General features: G+C 32.5%; 2 protein-coding genes and 2 pseudogenes across 2 annotated transcripts; all 4 read left to right on the top strand.

Moving 5' to 3' along the window:
* Positions 1–2,018: 2,018 nt before the first annotated feature.
* LOC134263290 (uncharacterized) lies at positions 2,019–2,651 on the top strand. Its single transcript, XM_062745625.1, has one exon. It carries the CDS (start codon positions 2,019–2,021, stop codon positions 2,649–2,651), a length of 633 nt encoding a protein of 210 aa, XP_062601609.1.
* A 471-nt stretch (positions 2,652–3,122) lies between these two features.
* LOC134263283 (uncharacterized) lies at positions 3,123–9,493 on the top strand (annotated as a pseudogene).
* On the top strand, positions 5,588–6,810 carry LOC134263312 (uncharacterized; annotated as a pseudogene).
* A 9,638-nt stretch (positions 9,494–19,131) lies between the features above and the next one.
* Positions 19,132–20,466, top strand: LOC134263274 (uncharacterized). Its single transcript, XM_062745601.1, has one exon. It carries the CDS (start codon positions 19,132–19,134, stop codon positions 20,464–20,466), a length of 1,335 nt encoding a protein of 444 aa, XP_062601585.1.
* The last annotated feature ends 3,809 nt before the right edge of the window (positions 20,467–24,275 follow it).

Below are 24,275 nucleotides of genomic sequence, written 5' to 3'. Positions count from 1 at the left end.
TGTGAAAAATAATTGGGGAGGTCTAAGCGAAAGAATAATGGGGATAGTATATCTAGATATCTTTTGATTATTTATGTCTGTTCCTAACCTAACTGCAGGATTTTGATGTATTTTGTCATGCTATAAGCTTGTATATTGAACTGTACGAAGAAAATCAAAGATTCTTTTTGGAATAGTTATATTACCAGCAAATAAAAAAAACTTCCCACACTTGCGCGGGATTTCATCTAGTTTTTAAATAAAAATGTTGTATATGTTTTCAAAGTGTTAGTCTAACGTTAACTGCATTACACGACTAAGGGGGTACCGACCCTCTATTCTAACTTTCGCAATTTTTCTTTAAAACTGCCCAAGGTTTATTTTCATCAAGAGCTAAAGCAACAGCTTCAATTGGAAAACAATATGAGGTATGAAGCACTGCTTATTTTCTCGGAAATGATTTTTATATCTGATCAAGATATGAAGAAATTTTAACACAGAGGGCAGAAAAAGTACTAATTATTAATCACAACATAAAATCAAAAATATGAACTGTATATGAGAATAATATATTGTGTCATATCTATCAAATTCATATTAGAAAACATAATAAAGCGCTACTTCCTACGTCAGAATTTCACAATGTACGTAGTTGTAAGAAAATAATATAATGTTTCCCTTAGATGTCAAATTCGATCAAATGTACTTCTCAAAGGTATCTATTGTGAAACTCTGATAATGAAAACTTGAGTGGTATACAGATTTAATTTTTTACTTGGAAGGTTATCTCTGTTATCAGAGGGTCGGTGCCCCTAAAGATAAAATTTATATAGTATTTGAATCATTGTAAAATATTCTCATATTTGAATTAAATGGGTCCTTTTTTATTCATCATGAAATTACTTATTTTCAATATAATTTAAAAGTTGAAAACAGAAATGAATTTTAATTTTTATGCTTATCAAGATTGCAGAGCAAAAAACCATACAACCAGAGAGGGAAACCTAGGTATTGCCAATAACCATGGGTTAATGATGTGTACCATAATGTACCCAGAGGTTTACACAGAGAAAGGTTCATCATGTTCTCACGTTCATGAGGATGCTGAATTTTACTGCAGGATATGCAGAAAAGATTTATGTGCTGCTTGTAAAGAGAAACATATGATAGACCTTGACACCAGATACCACGATATAGCAATTTCACGTTTTAAGTATGGCGTCTTCATGATTTCAGAGTTTTGTAAAAGACACAAAAACAGATACTTTAACAATTGGTGTTTCTCTTGTGAATTTCCAATCTGCACCGAGTGTGAAGAACACCGAAATCATAAAATATTGAATATTTTCCGAGCTTATCAAATGTGCAGATCTCAACAGGAAAACAGAATGGTTCAGATAAGAACTGAAATTATCTTCAAGAACCTTGCTTTACTTACAAAATTTAAATCCGATGTTAAAACCGGTGGGACAATTGATCAATCCGTTTCACCTTTCCTCCAGAAAATCATGACAAAAAGAGGTTGGAGACTGAAAAAAATGGTTGATTTAGTAGTGAATGATATCAGCGAATCAAAAAATATTAAACTGTTTCTGAAATCTAGATTAGAAGAGCAAAAAATAAATATTACTAACACAGAAATGTTTTTACACAAGTTGACACGGTTATTAGATACACCGGTACAATTTTTAATGTGCCTAAAGAAAACTCGGATCCCGAAGATTAAAGACAATCCTGTTCAAATAAAGATATTAGGAGAAATTAAATTCTTAAAGACAGGATCAAAAAGACAAATCAAAAATGAACTTTTTCTAGAAATGATGCATACACCTGTGTTAAAGAAATCTTTCACAGTGTATCGCACCGGAGGGGTTTTTCATATTTCTTGTATGACAGCAGACCAGATGTGGATCAGTGACTCCTATGGACATATCATCTTTAAAACCCAAACAGGTCCCCTTCTACATGTCGTGAAAAATGCATTAAGTTACACCGGAGGACACACCATAACTCATCACCGTGATCTAATTTACATAGACATGGGTAATAATATCAACAAATATTCTATAGGCAACGGAACACATAGTACTGTCATAGAGAACACTGACTTATGGAAACCACAGTGCGTGTGTTTTTCTTCTGATGGAGATCTACTGATTGGTATTATGATGTATGATAGTATTAAAAATATACATTCAGATGCTAGGGTACTTCGGTACGACAGTACCGGAAAAGAAACTCAGGTCATTGAACACGATAACACGGGTCAAAAATTGTATTGTCATCCTTTATATATCACAGAAAATCATAATGGGGATGTTATTGTTTCTGACTTGAAAAATTGTGTAGTGGTGACAGATTGTGAAGGATGGCGTCGCTTCTCGTACAAAGGACCTCCTTCAGGATCACGACTATCATCACGAGGAGTATGTGTGGACGCGCTGTCACAGATCCTGGTATGTGATTGTGGAAGCAACACCATTCAGATCATTAGTAAAGACGGTCACTTCTTATCGATGTTCTCAATTATAAACAACATGTTTGTATCCGGGGGTCTGGAATATGATAAAAAGAATCACCTTCTCTTGGTTGGAACAACAGATTATAACAGCGTAGTTTGTGTATACAGATACATACAGAGAAAGGACTATTTTACTGACGATTTTTCATAACTTGCTCACAAGTGATTTTGATCTTGTAGTAGATAATATACAAGAAATAATTAAATGTATCGAATAATGATAATACCAATGGTTCTTGTTTTTCTAAAGAGCATGTCTACGAAAAAACCATGCAAAGGGTTATGGGAGCAAGGTTCTCTAATCAACTTCATGTTTTGTGAGTATATTTCTTGTATGATATGAAATTTTTTGCCACAATTTTTTTTTTCAGTGTGGTCTCACTTAAGGTGTAAATCGACACTGTTACTAAAATAGAATTACTGGTCCTTACAAAGGGTAAAAACAAGAATATTTTAGGAATTTCATCTTTTCTAGCCAAGGGTTTTCGGTCCACCCAGCTACCCATAAACCCTTGACAGATCTCATTACGAAAACACGGTGATGCGATTTATTCTATGATTGGTTGCAGGTTCGACTCACTGAGCCAATCGCAGCGCTTGTATCAAACTCTTGTAAACAAATATGGCTGCGCCCATAGAAATTTGTCGTGTATGTAGTTGCGAATTTCCAAAAAAGAACAGACAAGTTATTTTTGGTGAGACTTTTGGTGTTTTCAATCAGTTGACACAAGTCCTCGATTATAGTGCCTCTCGATGGTCTTTCGAAATATGTCTGCGGATTTTGTTTTACAAAGCTTAATAAACTGTACAAAATTGACATGGATTTGATACATAAAATGGACTCTCTAAGAAGGGAAAAAAACGAGGTCCTGGGAATTCTTAGGGGAAAACACAAACAGTCGTTACAAACCAATATGATTAGAACCCCAAAGGCTCACGAAAAAATACTACAGTGCATTCGCCAACACCCCGGAAAAAAGAACAAACAGAACATGCAGAAGAGTGCAGGGCTATGCAAATCAACAATTCAGAAGTAAATCCACAAAGTAAACACACACAAAAAAAAAGTTAGATCAGCAAGATATGAAAAGACTTTACTTGCCTCCAGAGAAAGCTTCCGTTGACACTCAAAGACCAATTACTATAAAGTCCTTCACACCTTGTAAACTCAAGGTAACCGTTTGGTATCATGTAACAGTAGACAACTTAGATATAGATTTATAATGTTATGTTACAAAGAAAAACTATTTCCTGCAGTTGAGTTTTGAATAACCTAGAATGTTAAGATTTATTATAATGAGTAGATCAATCACTTTATTGTACATGATATATAATTTCATAACTTTCTTTTGTAATCAATGGTAATTGTATATTTATTTGAATGCATAAAAATATCCAGTATACTTTTCCTTTAAAAAAACTATCATGATTTTACAGGTTGTGTTCAAAACAAAGAAAACAGAGAAAGTAAGAACAAAACTGGTAAGATATTGTCCATTAAGTGCCATTGTTAGAGGTTTAACCATTCACAATGCACCAAAGAGAACAGCCAGGGCTATCTACAAATCACATCTAAAAGAAGTAATCAACAACCAAATCATGAAGGAACTAAAGGAAAAAATTGGGAAACCATTTTATGCACCACATTATGCAGGTCCTTGTCAAGTATGTGGACAATCTTAATAAGAACAAGTCATGTATTTAAGGAATGAAGCTTATTTCAACTTATGTTATCCGATATAACATAACTTGGGGCAGTTTACGCTTTATAAACCGCAAAGCGGTTTATAAAAAAGCGTAAACTGCCCCATGTTTTATTATATCGGATAACATAAGTTGCAATTAGCTTCATTCCTTATAATTTAATTCTAATGTAGACAATGAGTCAATATTTCCTCCGGAAAAAGACTTCATTATTTAGCATTATTTTAAAAGTAACGTCAAGCGGAGTAATACATTTTTGACGTTACTCATTGTGACGTAGGCAAGTTATGTTATCCAAAATATTATATGTTCCTCTGAATGATTCAGTCAATGAAATTGTTTGATACAAGTGAAATTAAATTATTCCACAATACATAAATCATCCTCACCTGAACAAGAGTGGTAGAAAATCTGACTATGCCATAATTGACCTCTTACACAAAAACGAGAATAAGTTGTCAGAAATGATTGATATACTACAATATATTCATGAAAAATGTACTGCAAGGTCAGATTTAGATAATGATACCCCTTTAAACCTATAGAAGAGGGTATTTGGAGGTGATGTATTAACTTGAGAGAGCATATGGTGCCCAATTATCACTTCACAATGGTATGACAAAATTCAGTAAACTTCACTGTGTCATTCACCGAACCGAAGGGTTACATAGGATAATAAATCTACTACTGGTATCAGCCTGTTTGGTTTAGTTCCAGTTACTGCATTTATAAAAGGCATGCCTTCTTTATTCATTCAGCTGAGAAACAGCCCCTATCCAGTTACTTTTAGCTTATGGGGATATATATGACTTTTTTTTTTATTTGCTTTGCATTTCTTCTAGCTATGTAGATAGTTTTTATGACAGTTTAATGTTTATTGTTTATCACTAACTCATTAACTCATTGTTGTTTTGTTAGACAACTACATATACAAAGTCAAAGCATTTTTAAGAAGAATATTTTAGAGAAATTATTGGTAATACAGAAATAATGCAATGTTTTATACTTTGTTTGAAGTAAATTCAGTCTTATCAAATTTTATTCAGAATTTGCATTTTTATTATTTACATCATATTTGTCACATTAATTGTTGAATTAAATGGCATTGGATATTTTATAATAGCATATTATAGAAATTAATTTTTTAAAAATATTTTACAGTTCATCTATCAACAGTTCTACAAAGTGTCATCTGCAGGAGAGCCAGGTACACTGAGTCACCTGAGAAATACAGTAGGGAGAATCGATGTACATGGTCCTGAAGAAGTTATCCAAAAGTACAAGTTGTAAAATAATTCTAAAATTTCTTTTACTACTCTGTTTTTAATGTGTAAAATTAAATTGATATTAATTAGCATGTATTGTAGATCTCATTATGCTTGGATGGATGACTGCTTGGATTCCTTCATTGTGGGTGCTTACATGCATTTAATGGGGATCAAGGATCTGCAAGATGCACCTATTAGCCACCAGCCTCTGTTCCATCTTCTTTCCGATCAGTAGAAGTACACATATATCCATGGAATAGCAAAGGATATTCTTGATAAATATGTGAAGATTGCTGATGGTACAATAAACTGAATATCTTTCAATTACTTAACATTTCAATTATACTTATTAAATATTTGTTTGCTGGTTTTTCTGCAGATGCATACAAGATAATTTTTTTTCCTAAGAAAAAGTTGAGTAAAATAAAATTGAGGTTTAGGAAATTGCTGTAGAGTGTTTTAACTCATCTTTCTTTTTAATTATAATAGATATCAATGACATCAGAGAGAAAACATGCGCACTTGATTCAGAAGCAAATCAAAAAAGGACCTCTTTGATAATAATGAGATGAAGTATATGTGCCCAAATTGTGATAAGCAGTACAAAACTAGTGTTGGAATAAAGAGACATTTGAAAAATGTACATAAACTCTCTTTTGATCATGAAGATCAACCACCAACATCTAAAAGGGACCATATGGCAATATACAGAGCATCATTTATGAAATGTGCATTGCTTCTTCGAGACACAAATGATGCATATAAAATGGGAGATGGGAACAGAGTGACAATCAATGCGAAATTTCAGATGCTTCTCTCTCGTGTCGGAAAACACAAAAAGTATCAATTATGGCTGTTTAGGTATTTGGCCTACATCAATTGCATCTTATCGCCAAAATTGGCCTATGAGTATAAGTGGAATTGCTCTACAAATTTACAAGGGTGTATGGGAAAACATTCCAAATGACAATTTGTTAGAAATTATGGTCCAAACTGTGAAGAAAAAATTTACTCCCAAGGAGCCAATGCAGCCTATGCCAGTGTTCAGAAGGCTGCACTCACAAATCAAATTCAAGAAGAAATTAAGGAGAATTTGCAAACACAATGCAACAAGAAAAAATCGGGATCAAGAAGGCCTGAAGCAAATAAAATCTCTGACATTTTGGAAATGGTGACTAAACTGAACAATGCCAAAATGTTCGATTACATTCCTGGCAGAGAATTTTTTTATTTCCCAGGTTTTATGGACTTTTTCTCTCGCATTAAATTAAAGTTGTTGATTTGCATGCTTAGATTACAGAAAATAGAGAGTGACTGTCTTATGAAGTGCTCAATTAGAATTGTATTCAAGATTATTTAATGACTAGAGCACTGTTATCTGTTGCTAGTGTTTTAAAGAGACTGTTCAATATTTATTAGTGTCATTTCTATATTCGATGGACTTGAAATATGTACATGTATATGCTTGTTTGAAAGCTATGCCGTGTATTTGAAGTCTAATACTTTATTAAAAAATGATAAACATGTTTCTTTTTTAATTCAGAAAGTTGGTCATATGATTAAGCTTTAAGGACAGATGAGACGTTACTTAATAACAGATAAAATTTTCCTAGAGTTTTGTCATGGAAGTATTGCTACTTAAACACGTTTACTCACAAAAAAAATTGAGGTACCTTACCAGGCATTTCTGCAAGATACCAGGGGTAGTATTTCTTATATAATCCTTTGGGGAAGAAAAATAATTTTACAATTTCAAATATTTAAGTCTTTGGATTTTCAAAAATCGCTTAGAAACTGGTTTAGAAATCAGAATGTTATTAAAAGTTTGAATATTTTTCATACATTACGAAAATATACAAAACAGATTTTGAGGAACGTCTCGTCTGACCTTAAAAGGTCATATAGTTTAAGGCTTAATGTCCAATGTTCAGTCATATAAAATTTTACTTTGAGCTAATAATTTTCCTATTAATAATATCTTCAATTAAAACCGCATACAATTTTAGCATACCCTGTATTGCAAAAAGCTATATTGGCCTTTTATATTTGATATAGGAATATTTAATATTTATGATCCCAATGAGAGTTGTCTCTGTTTTCAAAGGACAATGAACCTTAAAATTGGTCAAAGAAAAAACCTTTTTCGAAGATTTTTTTGTCAAAAGGACAAAGCTAATCAACGCAATCATTGCACAAAGTTGATCAATGATCCGTCTTTTTCTTTGATAAATACTAATAAATATTACAAAGTTGATTTGAAGATATTTTGATTTTACACATCTTGCCCAAGGATCATGAAACATGGATCATCAAGTCAATATTTTTAAAAATACATTTGTATTATACTGTTGTGGAAAACAAATTAAACAAACCAAAATTAAAATGGTTCAATATCAATTACCGGAAAACTAGTGTTTTTATTTGCAAAGTTTGAGATAAATTCAATAATAAATATATATTTTTCAGGCGATTTAAAATTTGACTTTAGTGCAAGTCTGTTTGATGATCCTGGGGACTTTAGGCCTGTTTATCACTTCACTCTTTACTAGGCATGTTTTCCATCTTCATTTTCAACTTTCTACATTTTCAACATTGTACATGTACATGTACTAACTTTTTTCTTTCATTATTTTCAAACATCCAATATATATCCACAATCCTTTAAATATTTAAAACACTTTTTCAAGACTTAGAAAAAGAGAATGATTTATTTTCAAATGAAAGCTTTAATTTAAGGCTTACATAGTAATTTTATTGACAATATTATTGAGCACAAAGCAAATATAGAGTCCAATGTGGAAAGCAACAGTTCATGAAATGTACTGAAATGTTCAATGAATACATCATTACATGTCAATATAGTTGCACTGTTCTGCAATACTAGTATTTTTGCCTAACAGTCAATCATCTGAAGTGGAACTATCCCTGTCTACTAAATTGTACATTGTTTCATCTCCAAATACATCAAGTATTATTTTACAAATCTCCTGAACTATATTGAATGACCAAATAGGGAATTTTAGCATAATGTCTTCTGCGGTAAACAGTAAATGACATTTAGAAACAATATCTTTCACTGGGTCCTTAGTAAAACCATGGACTAATTCTGAATTCAGTAGGCCACCACTTGATCTGTTAGACAATGTAAACTGTAAAGATTCCAACTTCTGTGTAAGAAGACGTCTTTCTTCCTCTGAAACATTTCGCTCCATCTCATCTTCAGAAGATTCTCCTTTGTCATCATTTTTCATGGCAACATGTGATTCTGGACAGGTAGCCAACTGGGATTTACACTTTTTCTCACACACATCACAACATGTATGTAAAGGTGTAAGTTCACAATGTTTTGTCTGAAAAGCATTGTATAACATGTCTCTTCGGCATTCACTGTTATCTTTCACAATTCGAACAAAATCTGGTTCAACATGTTTTAAGTAACCTTTATGTGGCTTTAACAACAGAAGTTCATGTGAGGGTTTTCCGTTCCTCCCACCTCTACCCATTTGTTGCATAAAAGTCTCCAGCTCCCTGGGTATGCCATAGTGAACAATAATATGTGCTTGGTGGAAGTTGACACCCATTCCCGCAGCATTGGTACAAATGAGTATCCTAATGTAGCTGTTGCCATATCTTTTCTAATTTTGTTTTTGATTTCATCATCAGTCTTACTGTGGAACATTTCAAAGTTTATTCTGTTTTGTCTGCAGTTTTTATGATGCAAAATAAATCTTTGTCACATCACTTATACTATTGCAAAAGACCACATGTCTAGGTAATTGTTCTGTGTTTTTCTCAAGTCTATAATGAGCCAATCAAAAACCACTTCTACTCCATCATTACTTTTAATGGATTTCACAGTAATATTAATGTTTCTGCTGTCAGGCAAATCAAGAACAAGTTCATAACCTGGTCGAAAGCAGAGACTTTTCAAAATTTCCCTCCTTTGAGCTGGTCAAGCAGTTGCAGTAAGCGCAAGGACAGGAATATTTGGACACAAAGATCGCAGCTCCTGAATCTTTGAGAACCACTCCCTGAAAGGATCTTCATCTGTCTTCCCCTCTCCCCCGAAAAAAAAAATAGTAGTTACTTACAATTCCTTCATTACATGTATTGATATCATTTCTAAACAAAACCACACATTAAAGAAAAAAAATCTGTATGAAATATCGTACCAAAATGTTACTGTATGGGCCTCATTCATCACTAACAACCGAAGCCGACCCCTGTACTCCGAGAGGATTTTAGCATCTCCCTCCATCGGCTTTCAACCACCAGTCTCTTGGGGCTACGAAAGACGAAGTCGTACTTCCCAGACTCTATTTTCTCGTTCTCCTTAACGTTCTTCCCAATGTTAGTGGCAGCAAGTCAAGAGCTGTTCAATTTCTCAACTTGTTCCCTCATTATTGACAAGAAATGTGCTATAATGACGACGATACCTGGTTTTATGACAGGAATACTTTCATATACATGTACCAGCGATTACCCACTCCCAGTACGGTTCCAACAAACACATCACGATGTGATAGCACAGCATTTATTGCCTTTTCTTGATTTTCTCTTAATTCGACTTTAAATGTATCGTAAATTCTTTTCCGAGATTCGTCAGTCAACATGTATTCACCATTTGATGTTTTGTCGTGGTGCACATATAACGCGTAATTTCATTGGATAAGAATGGAGAAGTTGCAAGGGGCGCAACTCTAATATGTCGCTAGATGGCGCCACCGTATCACCATGTTTTCGTAATGAGATCTGCCAAGGGTTTATGGGGAGCGGAGTGGACCAAAAACCCTTGGCTAGCGAAGATATAGGAATTTATATTTAAAAATTCAGCACTTTATTTAATAATGATATAAAATATCCATATATGGTTGAAAGTAACAAGATTCACTCGCATGTGTCCAGATTTTTGAAAACTGGTGAAAATATTCACTTCTCAAAAACCTAAAACTCAGAAAGTGATGCTTAGAATTAACTCAATCTCATTTTAAACCATTTAATAGAAAACATGTCTGTCTTCATTATATTAAAATCTGTCTTTGGACTCTCAAAATGTTTTGGCTGTATTTTTTATTTAAAGTTGGAAATTTTTTTTCAATTTTCAAATTATCACATCCCTGCAGCAAGTTTTTCTTTTTTGCTTAGTTAAATATTTTCAAAAATCTAAATTTTGCTGTTGAAAAATACAAGTATGTTGTACATTTTTGTTTTTAATCAATTTCAGTATTCCTTAAGGGGGTTAAATGCGGTGAATGGGGGAGAGGGGTACCAGAATTCTATTATTTTACATTTTTTTTTGAAAAGAGTAATATTCACATACTGCTTAGCACCTGTTTGAGAGTCGATAGACCAAGTGTGTTCCCTCTTATCTTAAAAATAATTGGTTGACAGACAATACACATTTTACACTGGTACCTAGAAGATGGCCCCTCTTACTTTGGAGTTCACAAGGTCAAAGGTGAAGGGTTATGATTCTCTAGATATACCATTATATAGATTTTAATCATTCAAAATCTTGAGGACCCTTTGCTTGACAGACATCAAATTTAGTACACTGGTTTCTTGACAAGTAGATGACCCCTCTAGATTTTGAGGTTACATGATCAAAGGTCAAGGGTCAATCTAAACAAAAGGGAAAATCAGAGCCATTTTCTTCACAGACATATTGTCATGGCAACAAACTCAAAATGAAAAAACACCAAGTTTTAAAAAAATTAACAAATTAGGAAATTTCTAGTTTTCAATTTTATTGAAGATTAAAATTTGAATATTACCTAATAACTAAGTACATTCAACAAAAAATTACAATTTTTGACTGCTTCCTGATATTTTATATTCACTTCTAAAATTAAAAACCGGTCACGGTAGCCTAGTGGTAGAGCGTTCGCTTCGTGATCGGGAGGCCCGGGTTCGATTCTCGATCGCGGCGCCGCGTCATACCTAAGACGTAAACATAGATAGTGACTGTTCCTTCGCCAAGCGCTCGGCACTAGAAGTGAAAGTCACGGGTCTTTCGGATATGACCTTAAAAACGTAGGTCCCGTGTCACGGTAGGCGTTGGCACTATAAAGAACCCTCACTGCTCAATGGCCCTGAGTGCCGAGTATAGGTCTAAATTTGAAGCCCTTCACCGGCATCGGTGACGTCTCCATATGAGTGAAAAATTCTCAAGAGGGACTACTTAAAATTAAATTCCAAGAAAAAGAAACCAAAATCCCTTAAAGCATAGAAAAAATGAAAATCTAAAAAAAAAAGAATGACCTTGACCTTTGACCTTGAAAAAAAATATTCATGGTTAAAGGTCAAGGGTCACAATGCAGTTGTCCCCATGCTTCTATGATTTCAAAGTTTTCAAGTCATAAGGTTTAATAGTAAGGATAAAAAAAACTTAAAGGGCAATAACTCCTACAAGGGGTTATCAGATCCATTTGCACTTATACAGTGAAATTTGGCCTAAAGACCCTTAACCCCTTCACTTCCGTACCGGTCAAATTGACCGGTGGCGCGTTAAAACACGACTTCGCGAAAATAAGATCTCCGTATCTATTTTGTGGTAGCATGAAGGTATATAATCTATATATCATCTTTTTGGAAATGTTCTCTACTTTTAAAATATCTTAAAAGATTATATCTTGATTTCCGGTATTTAATCGATTTTACGTTGTTAAGACAAACGAGACTTTTTGAAAATGGCGGAATTTTCCAAAGCGATTGCCGATTTTCCAGACGACTGACAATTTTTTTCCTGATTAACTTTATAAGAAAGCATGGTATATTCTTAAAGCATATTTTCTCTACTTTTAAAACATGTAAAAATTATTGTTATTACTTTAAGGTATATTTTAAAAACAAGAATTTTCTTGCACTGATGTGTTTTTTCTCGATTTTATTCGAAATATTTAAACAAAGCTCAGTTTTACTTTTATTTCTGTGTTGAAATAGGGAAAACAAAATAAAGCTGGTAAAAGTAGAGAAAATTTCCTTTAGAGCAAGCCCTTATAGTTCTTCTTACGCTCAGTATTTTCTTAATCACGATAATTTGAAATTGTGACCTTTGCATAGTTTTTATGGAAAAATCGGTCAATATTTACATGTAACGTCAAGGTCGATAATTGTTGCGTCTTACTCGAAACAACAAATTCTTTTATAAGACTTTTTTGACCATTTAAATATATTTTTTACTGAAATAAATGCATAATACAAAAAAAAAATAGATTTCAAAAAACAAATATATACTTTCGTTCTGCCTTTTGTGAAGTGAATGTTGATTTATTCATCTACATGTATGCAATGATGTACATATTTCATGAAGTGATATACAATATTGATAAAAATTGTAGATTTCCAAAACGTCGATCTTTACTAAAAAAATCAATCAGATTTTTAATATTGTTGTATCTTGTTATACTGTATACTTATTAATTTGCAATTTAATTAGATCTATATCTAACAATACAAAAACTCGCATTTATAAATAAATACGACTCATCACTGTATGAGTTGATACGAATTGAAATAAACACGTGTGTCCGCTTTGGTGTAAACATGATGGTGATGATGATCCGAAATCTGAACGTCAATTTTCATGATTATTTCACGATGAAGATCATCACATCAATGAATCAAATAATACGGACATGCCTTTGGTATTAGCAGGTGAGAATACGTGTATATTAACTGAAAAGTTTAAGTTTAAAACGCATTAGTTCACGTTCAAAAGAAAACTAAATGTACACATGTACTAGATCTTTATGTTTCAGCGTGCGTGTTTGTCATGTAGCAATAAAAATATATGTATAAATCTCACAATATTGCAAAATATTCACATCTGCAGAATTATTAGTAGCCTTTGTGGGGGTGATGAAGAGGGAATGAAAAGTTGAATAGGTCCAGGGTTTTCAAAGACTGTTTACTAATAGGGTACATTAAGAATTGGATAGGTGGGTCTTCTAATTAAATCACCATTATTGCCTCATATGTAGGCTGCATTATTAAGAAGAATCTCGTTAAACAAAATATTTTTTTCAGATATTCATGAAATGTTTTGAAGATGGCTACAGTTATGATTTTCGGCTTTTCATATATGATTAAAGGAAAAAGAGTTGTCAAATACTTGTGCAGACTTTTCAAATTAAAGGTCACCATGTGTTCGTTGACAGGTTTGTGTTTAAAACATAACTAATATTATATATATAAGTCTGGGAAATTATACTTTGTAAAGAATATTTCCTTTTATTCTTATATTTCTTGTGCAATTTCAGATTATTCAAATTCATTTCCCTGGTTAGGGTACAGGGTATCAGTGTACTATGTTTATTATCTATCAAGCAAATGTTTTTTTTAAGATAAGAGAGAACACTCTTGGTCTACTGATTGACAAACAGGTACTAAGCAGTATGTGAATATCACCCTGCTCAAAGAAAATGAAAAATAATACAATTCTGTTACCCCCCCCCCCCCCCAAATTTAACCACCTAAGAAATAATTATTGATTGAAAACAAAAATGTACAATATACTGATATTTTTCAACAGCAAAATTAAGATTTTTAAAATATTTAAATCAGAAAAATAACTCCTTGCTGAAGTTCAGGGATGAGAAAATTTGAAAATTCCCCCCAAAAATGTCCAACTTTAAGTAAAAAGTACAGCAAAATATTTGAGAGTCCAAAAACAGATTTTTTATATAATGTAGATAGACATGTTGTCTAATAATTGGTATGAGATTGAGTTGATTCTAAGCGTCACTTTCTGAGTTATAGGTTTTTGAAAAGTGAATATTTTCACCAGTTTTCAAAAATCTGGAAATATGTCAGATTTGTGACCTTTTTGCACTTAAAGGAGGGCACAGTTTGTGATTATGAAAAATTTTCCGAAACAAGTGTATCTTGTTACTTTCAACCATATATGGATATTTTATATCATTATCAAGTAAAATAGTGAATTTTGAAATATAAAATCCTATAAAATTCATGTTTTCACCATGCATAGGGACCAAGAATTCTATTTTTAGTAACAGTGTCGATTTAACCCATTAAGTGAGACCACACTGAAGAAAATTTTGTGACAAAATGTTTCATATTATAGAAGAAATTTACACACAAAATATGAAGTTGATCCGAGAACCTTGCTCCCATAACCTCTTGCATGGTTTTCTCGTAGACATGCTCTTAATTGGATACAAAGGAAATGAATTCTTTTTCTAGCTCCAATTAAGGGTTCGGCCTCAGGGTGTATGGAATAAATCCCGGGGTAAATCCCTGTACAACCTTGATTGAACCTGGATAACTAGGCCTAAAAGTATTCAAGCTCGGAAATCCATTAAACAGTACAAAAATACAATTAGAGCAAATATGGGCCAACAAAATATCAGAGGTGGGATCAAGTGCCATAAAAGAGTAAGCATTCCCTGCCGACGGTTCACACTCACCGTGTGCTCCTTGTCATGATCGGAATAAAACAAAACATGTCGTCAATTCAGTGTATAAATAATGGACTATCAATTCGTATAAAAAAATATCAGTCATTATTTCACTCAATGATAAATTGTGTTTGCTGATAGGGTAATTATAATTTTATCGACCATACAATAATTGCTTTTCTCAAGTTATCAACAGTAATGTTATTTAGGAGAATATTTTCGTTTTCTAAGGAAAACATCAAATTTGAATATATTTGATATATTTCAAAGTAACAAACTGCAATTGAATAACCATATCTCTTTTTGATTCCAAGACTTCATACAAATCCTGACAATGAAAGGAAGAGATTATTCAAAATCATATGTCAGTTTTGAATACTTTTAAAATCCAAAACAACAAAAATGAATTCGAATTACCGCATCTTTCACTTTATTGGATATCGAAACCTCATAAAAATCCTTAAAAAAGATACATAGCGGGTTCCGGTAATGTTCAACCAAACCACTTCTTTTACTCCTCACTAAAGATAATAACAGTAGTGAAGGAGAAACTTCAAGAGCACTGAGCAACAATATATTCAAGAAGTGGTATTCATCAACGGTGGATGTTATAAAATTTGAAGGATATAGTTTTGGACTATTTGAAATCACAAAATTTCATCAAAATCAACATCTTCAAAATTTACTGATTTATTACTTAACACACATCCATCCCCCACATTATATCAAAGTCCAGGCTTTTTGATATCATTGACAGATGCCTTTTCAATAAAAATTGAACTTTTATTTACGTACTTTGTCATTGGTCATTCGCAAAGATGTTTGGTTAAAGACATTCTGATTATACACACAAGTACTATGAGGTTGACATCGAAAATATGATTCAGTTTCTGATTGATAAGGTCTTCCATTAATCTGTTGGGAGAACAATGGGCATTGATTTCGCCCGTTATAATCAAACTATTAATGTATTCATATGAAGCAGAATTTTCCAAAATCTTATGCGTGAAAAAAAATGTGTTGTGGCATTTAACTAGACATATAGATATATCGACAACGTGTTGTCAATTAACAATGGCCATTTTCATTCTTCCCTAATTTAAATATACTATATGCTATAGTTTACTATAGTAAATCCAAGTTCCAAAGTTTTTACCATTGTAAATCAAAGTTCCAATGTTTTTACTATAGTAAATCAAAGTTCCGAAGTTTTAACTTTTGTACTACAATTAACTATAGAATTACTATAGTATAGTAAGTCAAAATTCCAAAGTTTTAACTTTGGGGCTATAGTTAACTATGGCAAACAATAGTTAATTATTGTTTACTATAGTATTTTTTTGTTAGGGTTATGTCAATTCTATATAATCTGGTGCGCACGGGATTAAAGATACCACAAGGTCTCACAATTTCACAGTTTCAAATTTGGATATTTTTCGTGATAAAGACGTTAATAGTAATCTAATAACCAAGTTTTATGAAAAACCCGATGACATAACAATTTTATAGTCAACTTCCCTTATTTATTCAGAAATTGATATACCTTTATTACCTGCATACCTTTATACGATAATTTAGTTTCAGTTATATTCTTTGACCATCGATTTTCGAAAATTTCGTTGTAGAGAAGAACCACAAATGTAAGAGGTCATTGAATTACAAAATATGTTATTCGTTTGTATGAGCAATGCCTTAGTCCACAAAATTTCGTATCCTCAATGACGCCTTTTATACACAATTCAGGAAAATTGATGCCAATGAAAATTAATGAAGCCATAATATGCAATGGTGTGTTCTTTGTATGAACAATTTAATAAAAGAGTTAATTTATTGACAAATAAGTTGATGAAACAAGAATATCATCAGTCTCACTTCAAGTATTAATTTTATAAGTTTCTTGGTCGATACATTGACCTTGTCAGCAAATACATTTATCGTTGAGTTAAATGCTGACTGATGTTTTTCAAACTGATTTGTTAGTCCATAATTCATACACTGAATTGACGATAGATTTTTACGTTATTTCCTAGACATTACAAGGAGGACGCGTTGGGAGTGGCCGGTCGGCAAAATTAAAGGGTTCTATACAAGTACCAAAGAAACAAAATGAAGAGTCTGCATAAAGTTATTGAATACAATAGTCCCTTTAAACAAGATAATAAATTAATAACCTCCTCCAAATAACATGAAAATATTTTTTTTTTCTACAACTTCTCCCAAAAAAATCAGAAATCATGATTTCCAAATTATAGAAAATGTGATCACTCTAAATTCAATGAAAATTTTTCTTTACAATTTCAAGTGTTAAAACCAAACTAAATTCCAAATAAATAAATAAATCTGCATCTTTCAAAACCCCACTTGCTTCTCTAAAACCCAAACGTTGCAGACTAACGGAAAATTAACTGATTCGTCTTATTTATACTCTTGTAAATTCGTCTACTAAGAACAGATTTCGTTTCCTGTAGACGTTAAAAGTCTCATGCAACATAGTTCCATTATAAAAACTTACAAACATGTAAAATTATACAATTTTTTTTCAACATCTCATACATTAGTTTAAAAATATTATTTTGTTTACGTACAATGTCAATGTGATGAAATTTTCTAAAAATGCCAATTTGATCCGATGTAAAGACAAATAATGACCCCCATAAAATATTGACCTGGAATCATTTTTCGATGTCATAAAATAGCCACGGGTCATTATTCAACAACAAAAAATGACCCCCGGGCATTATTCAATGTTGAAAAATGACCATCTTGTCCGTAGAAAAAGTGTCACCCAAAAAATTGGCATAACCCACGTGAAGAAAAATGACCCCCGTAGAATAATGACTCCCCTATGGATTAAAGTTAACATTTTTAGTTCCCCAAGATGAACGTGAAAAAGACATGTTATGGATATGAATAACAGTGCCTAAAAACTAATATCTTTTACAAGTTTTAAGAAAAATGGCTATAGTTGATAATTTGTAAACATTAACTAGTACATTTACAAATAACACAACAATTTTCCAAAAAAATCCACACCTGCTTTAACTGAATTAATAATTTGCTGCTCATAAAACATGCTGGTATTTGATAATTTTAGTGGAATATTTGTTTTGAAAACGAAAACTCTGGATACAACGAACACGTCGATCTCGACACCTTTTGTTTCCAATTCCATTACTTACCTTTCCTAAAGTTTTATATTACACAAAATGCTGTCATATTAAAAGGAGATGAACTGACAAATGCGCGGCTTATATTTAGTTTAACAAAGTAACATCCAAATTAAACTTGACACGTGCATTACCTTCATTCTTCATTCACTTAATATCGTTTATTTGATCACGTTTGGCCTGTTAAATTTTAGAAGTTATCCCGCTGTGTCCAGTTGCGTCACTTGTGTATATTATCCTTCTATCTATTCAAGTTATTACAGCTAGTTTGTGTGTCACATGCAGAGCCGAGCTCAGTAAATCTGGTGTTAAGATTTTGTATGTCTTCAAAAATATTCACTGGAAAAACGGGCGATAATTCTCTCTATCCTTTTTGTAAAAGTGGATTGTTTTAAATTAAATACTTTTGTGTATACTTTGTTTACTTGAGGACAAGCACCTCTATTTACATTTATTAATAAACCTGTTTTGTACGTTCTCAAAGTGTCTGTTTAATGTGAGCTTCAGATCATGACGTAAGACAAAATTCATATAGTATTTCAATCATGGTAATTTTTTATCATATTTTAACTTAATCGATCATTTATTTTGATTTATCATAATTCTTATTATTTACAACATCATATAAAATTTCAAAACAAAAATGAATTTTGATTTTTATGTTTATCAAGATTGCAAAGCAAGAATTACGAACCATACAATCAGAGAGTAAAAATCAGAAATGCAATAAACCAGGAGTACATGTTACAGTTATCATGGATAAAAACGTTTACACGAAGTTAAAAATACTATCATGTTCTCAGTGTGATGGAGATCTAGAATATTACTGCAGGACATGCAGCCAAGATCTGTGTGTTCTTTGTAAGGAGAAACATATGATAGACTTAGACTATCAATATCACGATGTAGCGATTTACCGTTTTAAGTACAGTGGCTTCATGATAGCAACGTCTTGTGACAGGCACCGAAACAAATACATAAACAGTTGGTGTTTTTCATGTAGACTTCCAATTTGTACCGAGTGTGATGGACACCTAAATCATGAAATTTTGGATATCTTCTCAGCTTATAAAATGTGCAGAGACCAACACAAAGACAGAATTGTTCACATACGAAGCGATTTTATCTTCGACAGTCTTGCAATTCTTACAGAAATAAAATATGATTTTGAGAAAAGTTGTCAATCAAAGTTATCTGACCTCCAGAAAACCATGACAAAAAGAACATTGAGACTAAAAGGTCTGACTGAATTAGTAGCGTATGATATCAGTGAATTAAAAAAGCTTAAACGGTCACTTATATCTAAGTTAGGAAAGCCAAAAAGAAAAATTACCAAAACGGAAGTGATTTTATACAAGTTCGAACAGTTTTTAGACAAGCCTGTACAATTCCTTACGTGTTTAAAGAAAACCCCTATCCCAAGGAAAAAGAGTATTTCTGGTATATTGTCCTTCTCCCTGAATAGAAAAATCAACAGGATGGAAATAATTAAATTACTAGGAGAAATCCAAATCAAAGAGACAAAAAAGCGACAAATTAGAAATGAACAGCTACTGGAAGTAATGCATGCACCTTTGTTACAGAAATCATTTAAACTGTTGGGTCTTTGTGAGGTTTGCCACATTTCCTGTGTGACAACAGATATGGTATGGATCAGTGATATATTTGGACGTATTATCTTGATAAACACAAAAAATGGTCCTCTACATATTGTGAAAAATTCAAAAAGTCATTCTGGAGGGCACTCGGTGACTCTTGAAGGGAATCTCATTTACATAGATATAAATAATAATATCAACAAATTGTCTGCAGACAACAAAACGCTCAATACACTAATAAAGAACATAGAACAATGGACTGCAGAGTGTGTGCTCTCTTCTCCCTCCAATGGGGATCTACTCGTTGGGATAATGAAATTTGATAAAAAGAAATATATCTACACAGATGCCAAAGTATTGCGGTGTGATAGTACAGGAAAACAAATGCAGGTCATTGAACACAATAACAAGGGTAAGAAACTGTATAAACTTCCTAAATACATCACGGAGAACCATAATGGAGATATTATTGTTTCTGATAAGTCTCGTGTAGTGGTGACAGATCGTGGAGGAAGGCATCGCTTTTCTTATGGAGGACTGTCACCACTAGGAATCTGTGTTGACGCACTATCACATATTCTGGTATCTGATGCTACAACTGGAACAGTACGAATGATTGACAAAGATGGTCACTACATATTAATGTTCACTAAACATAAAGAGATACATGTATCAGGGGGTCTTGACTATGACGATAAAAATCACCTCCTTTTAGTTGGAATAAATGATAAAAGAGATGATAACAGCGGAGTCAATGTTTACAGATACATACATAGAAAGGATCAATTCGACGACGATCTTCATGGCTAGCTCAAAAATGATTATGATCTGGTAGTGGATAATTTACAGATACTTTTAGGAAAAAACAATTTCACAGGTCATCGTTTTTTTTAATACTATAGATTAAATTTTGAAATGCTATATACATGACATAAAATCATAATTGGTAAAGGTAAATTGAATAAATTTAATATAATTATATTGAAGTTTTTGTACGCATAATGTAAAAAGTTAAAACCTTATCAGTTGCACAAATGGACTCTGTAAAACATGAAATATTACAAATTGTAAATATTTTCTCATCAAATTTCTTTTGGAAAATAAAAGAAAAATTTGGAATGAACTTTCTTAACACCCTTTATATTAATCTACGAATATACAAATTTGCAAAGATTTGACTTTTTTCTATTTTATTTATCCTTCTTCCTTTAACTATTTACTACTCCTGTCCTATTTGAATAAAATCACTATGTTCATGTATTGTAATATCTTTGAGTGTATCTTTCGCCTTTACCCCCCAAATGCCATTGTAACTCATATACTTATGTTCACTGATAGCAAAGTGTTTTCTTTGCTGTTGCCGGAAGGCTATAAAGATGAAAGATGATATTTTAAAGTCTGATTTTGGTTCTATTTTCATTGAGATGATTCGCAAGGATATATAAATATTGATTTAAATTAAGATATTCCTTCTCTGTTAGGCCGTTTTTAGCCTACATCGACTTCAAATTTTCAATTAGAATTTCATCCCCCCCCCCTTTGAAAACTGCTTGAATTATCTAATTAGTAATCCAATTTATTGATTAACGCTGTTTGGTTATTTATTCGGTGGTATCTGTCATGTTATAGCGTCAAATTAAAATGATGTACTACCGATCCGTATAAATACTAGAGTAATGGGAAACTCCAGAGGGTGGTTGCGTTTGGCAACTCCTTCACAGAACAAAACAACTTTTAACCAAAACTAAAACTTGCATGAAAACTCCTTATTAATATAAAAAAGTGACTAGTAGCTTATGAACTTGGTTAATGGTAAGAATGAAATTTAAATACCAACTTTTTGTTTCGTTTGAACAATAATTTTAGAGAAATTTTATACCTACACATAACGATGACTACCACCGCGTTGTACAAGTTGCGCCCCGTTATTAGCAGACCTGTTTTTGTATGCATATGAAGCTGATTTTATGTGCAAAATCTTATACGTAAAATTTTTTGTCTTCATCACGACATGTAGATATATCGACGACGTATTGTCAATTAACAATTATTTTTTTCCATTCTTATGTCGATACGATGTATACTTGGTGAGTTTGTAATAAAGCATAACATCTGTTTCCAAGATATTTTACTGGAAAAAGACGTAAATGGTAATCTAATATGCAAGCTGTATGATAAACGTGATGACTTTAACTTGAATCGCGAACTTCTCTTACTTAATTATGCAGCATTATGCCTTAATCACCTGCATACGGAGTTTAAATCTCTCAATTGATTCGAAACGGTAGAGCATGTTCTATTAATGAACATTTTTCAAAACAAAGTAAGTTATCTACAAACAAGTTGATGAAACAAGAAAATCAGGAATTATTAGTTCCTTGATGGATACTTTGACCTTGTCAGCAAATGCAATTTATCATTAAGTCAAATGCTGACTGGCGATTTTTCTTGCTAAGTTTTAGGACATTATTTACACACTGAGTTGTCTACGGATTTTTCCCAGTTACTACCTGATCATGACAGAGAGAACATATATAGCAATGTAACTGGTTAGCAGGGGATACTTACTTCTCCTTGATACTTGATCTCTGATGTTGTGCAGATCCTGTAAAGGTAAAGATAACGATCAGCAATCATCCGTCTTATAAATCTAGTGAATAAACAGCAAACATTACCAGAAATATGATCAGGTGCCTAGGAGGAGTGTACAAACCCTCCTTACCGTTCATACCCGCCATTAGCCATAACCACAGATAATATATATTATCGAGTCTATTATGTATCAAATGAAGCAGCAAACAAGAAGTAAAATTTATTTTTCAAACATTTCAGACGGAATACGACCTTGATTTTAAGATGACTTCATAGTTAAGAATGTTTACATCTTCCGCATTGTTGAAAGTGAAAAAAATTGGACAATTTACAAACTTGCGGAAAGACGCAATAAATTGAAAGACATACAAAGGGAATTCTATGTAACCCAACCTGGTTTTAAGTATGGGAGATGAAGGAGATACATTGGAAGCAGAACCAAGCCAGAATAGTGTACCCCCCAACCCCCTCTTACTCATGCATGCTCTGTTTTATGTTTAATTCACGCTTATAAAATTCATAATAAATTACCTACATATTTTCATAGCCCTCAGGTCATTTTTATGATATTAAATACCAAACACCAAGATTTTCCTTCAGGCACCTTATATATCTAGATGAAATCCCGTGTTCGGTAGTCAGTGATCCAGGAGAAGATTGCAAATAATGTACAAGTGAATCTTTTGTTGTGTTCAATAGACATTTAATATTTGTCATTTTAAAACATTTTCAGTTTTGTATTCATTTTTGAATGGTGCATGAATGCAAGCACTGGTTGAATAAAATTGAGAGATACAAAAAGTAAAAAATAGGTTTTTCAAACACTGAACTTTTTTGTTCATTAAAAAATATTTTTAGTGCTGACTGAATGCAATGAATCATTTGGTTGAATAAATTTGAAAGAAACTTTAAATTTGAAAGCAAAACTTTCGGTGATATAGACAGCTTGATATCATTCATGTATTCAGTGAGCGGACAAGTAATCCTGTTAACGGTAACAACAAAGAGATAGAGAAATAGAAGTAATAAAACAGTCATATAGAAGATTCCATGCAGGTTTCAGCGTCTTACTGATTTTCCTGACTTTATTTGTAAGTTACTGACAACAGTTACTTTAAATACCTTGTAAAGATTGCTGTTTTGTATGATAAAACTATGAATTTCCAATTTGTAAATAGTTTGTATAATTAGAAAGGCCTCAGACTGTCTATGCTTTTATTTATTGATTGTATGTTTTTTAAAGTCCCTCTCGAGAATTTTCACTCATAAGGAGACGCAACCATTTGCCGGTGGAGCGCTGCAAATTTAGTCCTATGCTTGACACTTTGGGCTATTGAGCAGTGAGGGATCTTTTTCATGTCAGAACTAAATGTGACATGGGACCTTGGTTTATGCGGTCTCATCCGAAGGACCAGTTTCCACGTCCCAAAGTGGGATTCGAACCTGCGATGTAAGGATTAACTCCTAACTTTGCGAATCTAGAGCAGACACTCTAACCACTGCGACACGCGAGCGACTGAAAAGATGCTTTAAATCATTTAAAAGTATCAAGGTATGTAAATACATAAGAAAATATAAAGGTTTTTATATGTTGATAAGACAATGACAAATAAGACCATATAAATCTTTATCACAAATCTCACTTACATACATTAAGTCATAGTCTTAAATGTTCTTGTTGCCGCTTTAAGGAGTTTATGGATTGGTCATATTTTGATGAATTAAGTTGCCTTGAATAGTCAAATTAAAATATGCTGTGTTTAAATTGCTTTTCTTAGTACAGGTGTTTCGGATTTAGATAAAGTCTGGTGAAAGTAAACTACATGTACATTAAAACACATACCATTGTTTATTCTTTCTATGTAACAAAATACATGTGTATTCAATAATACATGAACCTGTATTTAATAATAGAGATTTTCTCAACAAACTAGGTTTAACTATGGAACAGAGCTTTTGATAGAGCCTATATACATTGTTATTATGAATTTATACTGAAAGGAAAAAGAAACGCAGGGTAAACTTTT

Source organism: Saccostrea cucullata, unplaced genomic scaffold (genome assembly GCF_032062105.1).
Source record: "Saccostrea cucullata isolate Sc308-1 unplaced genomic scaffold, CSIRO_AGI_Scuc_v1 ctg3716, whole genome shotgun sequence".
Lineage (NCBI taxonomy): Eukaryota > Metazoa > Mollusca > Bivalvia > Ostreida > Ostreidae > Saccostrea > Saccostrea cuccullata.
The sequence above is the reverse complement of the archived record's forward strand: the minus strand, read 5'-3'. Positions and strand labels throughout refer to the sequence as shown.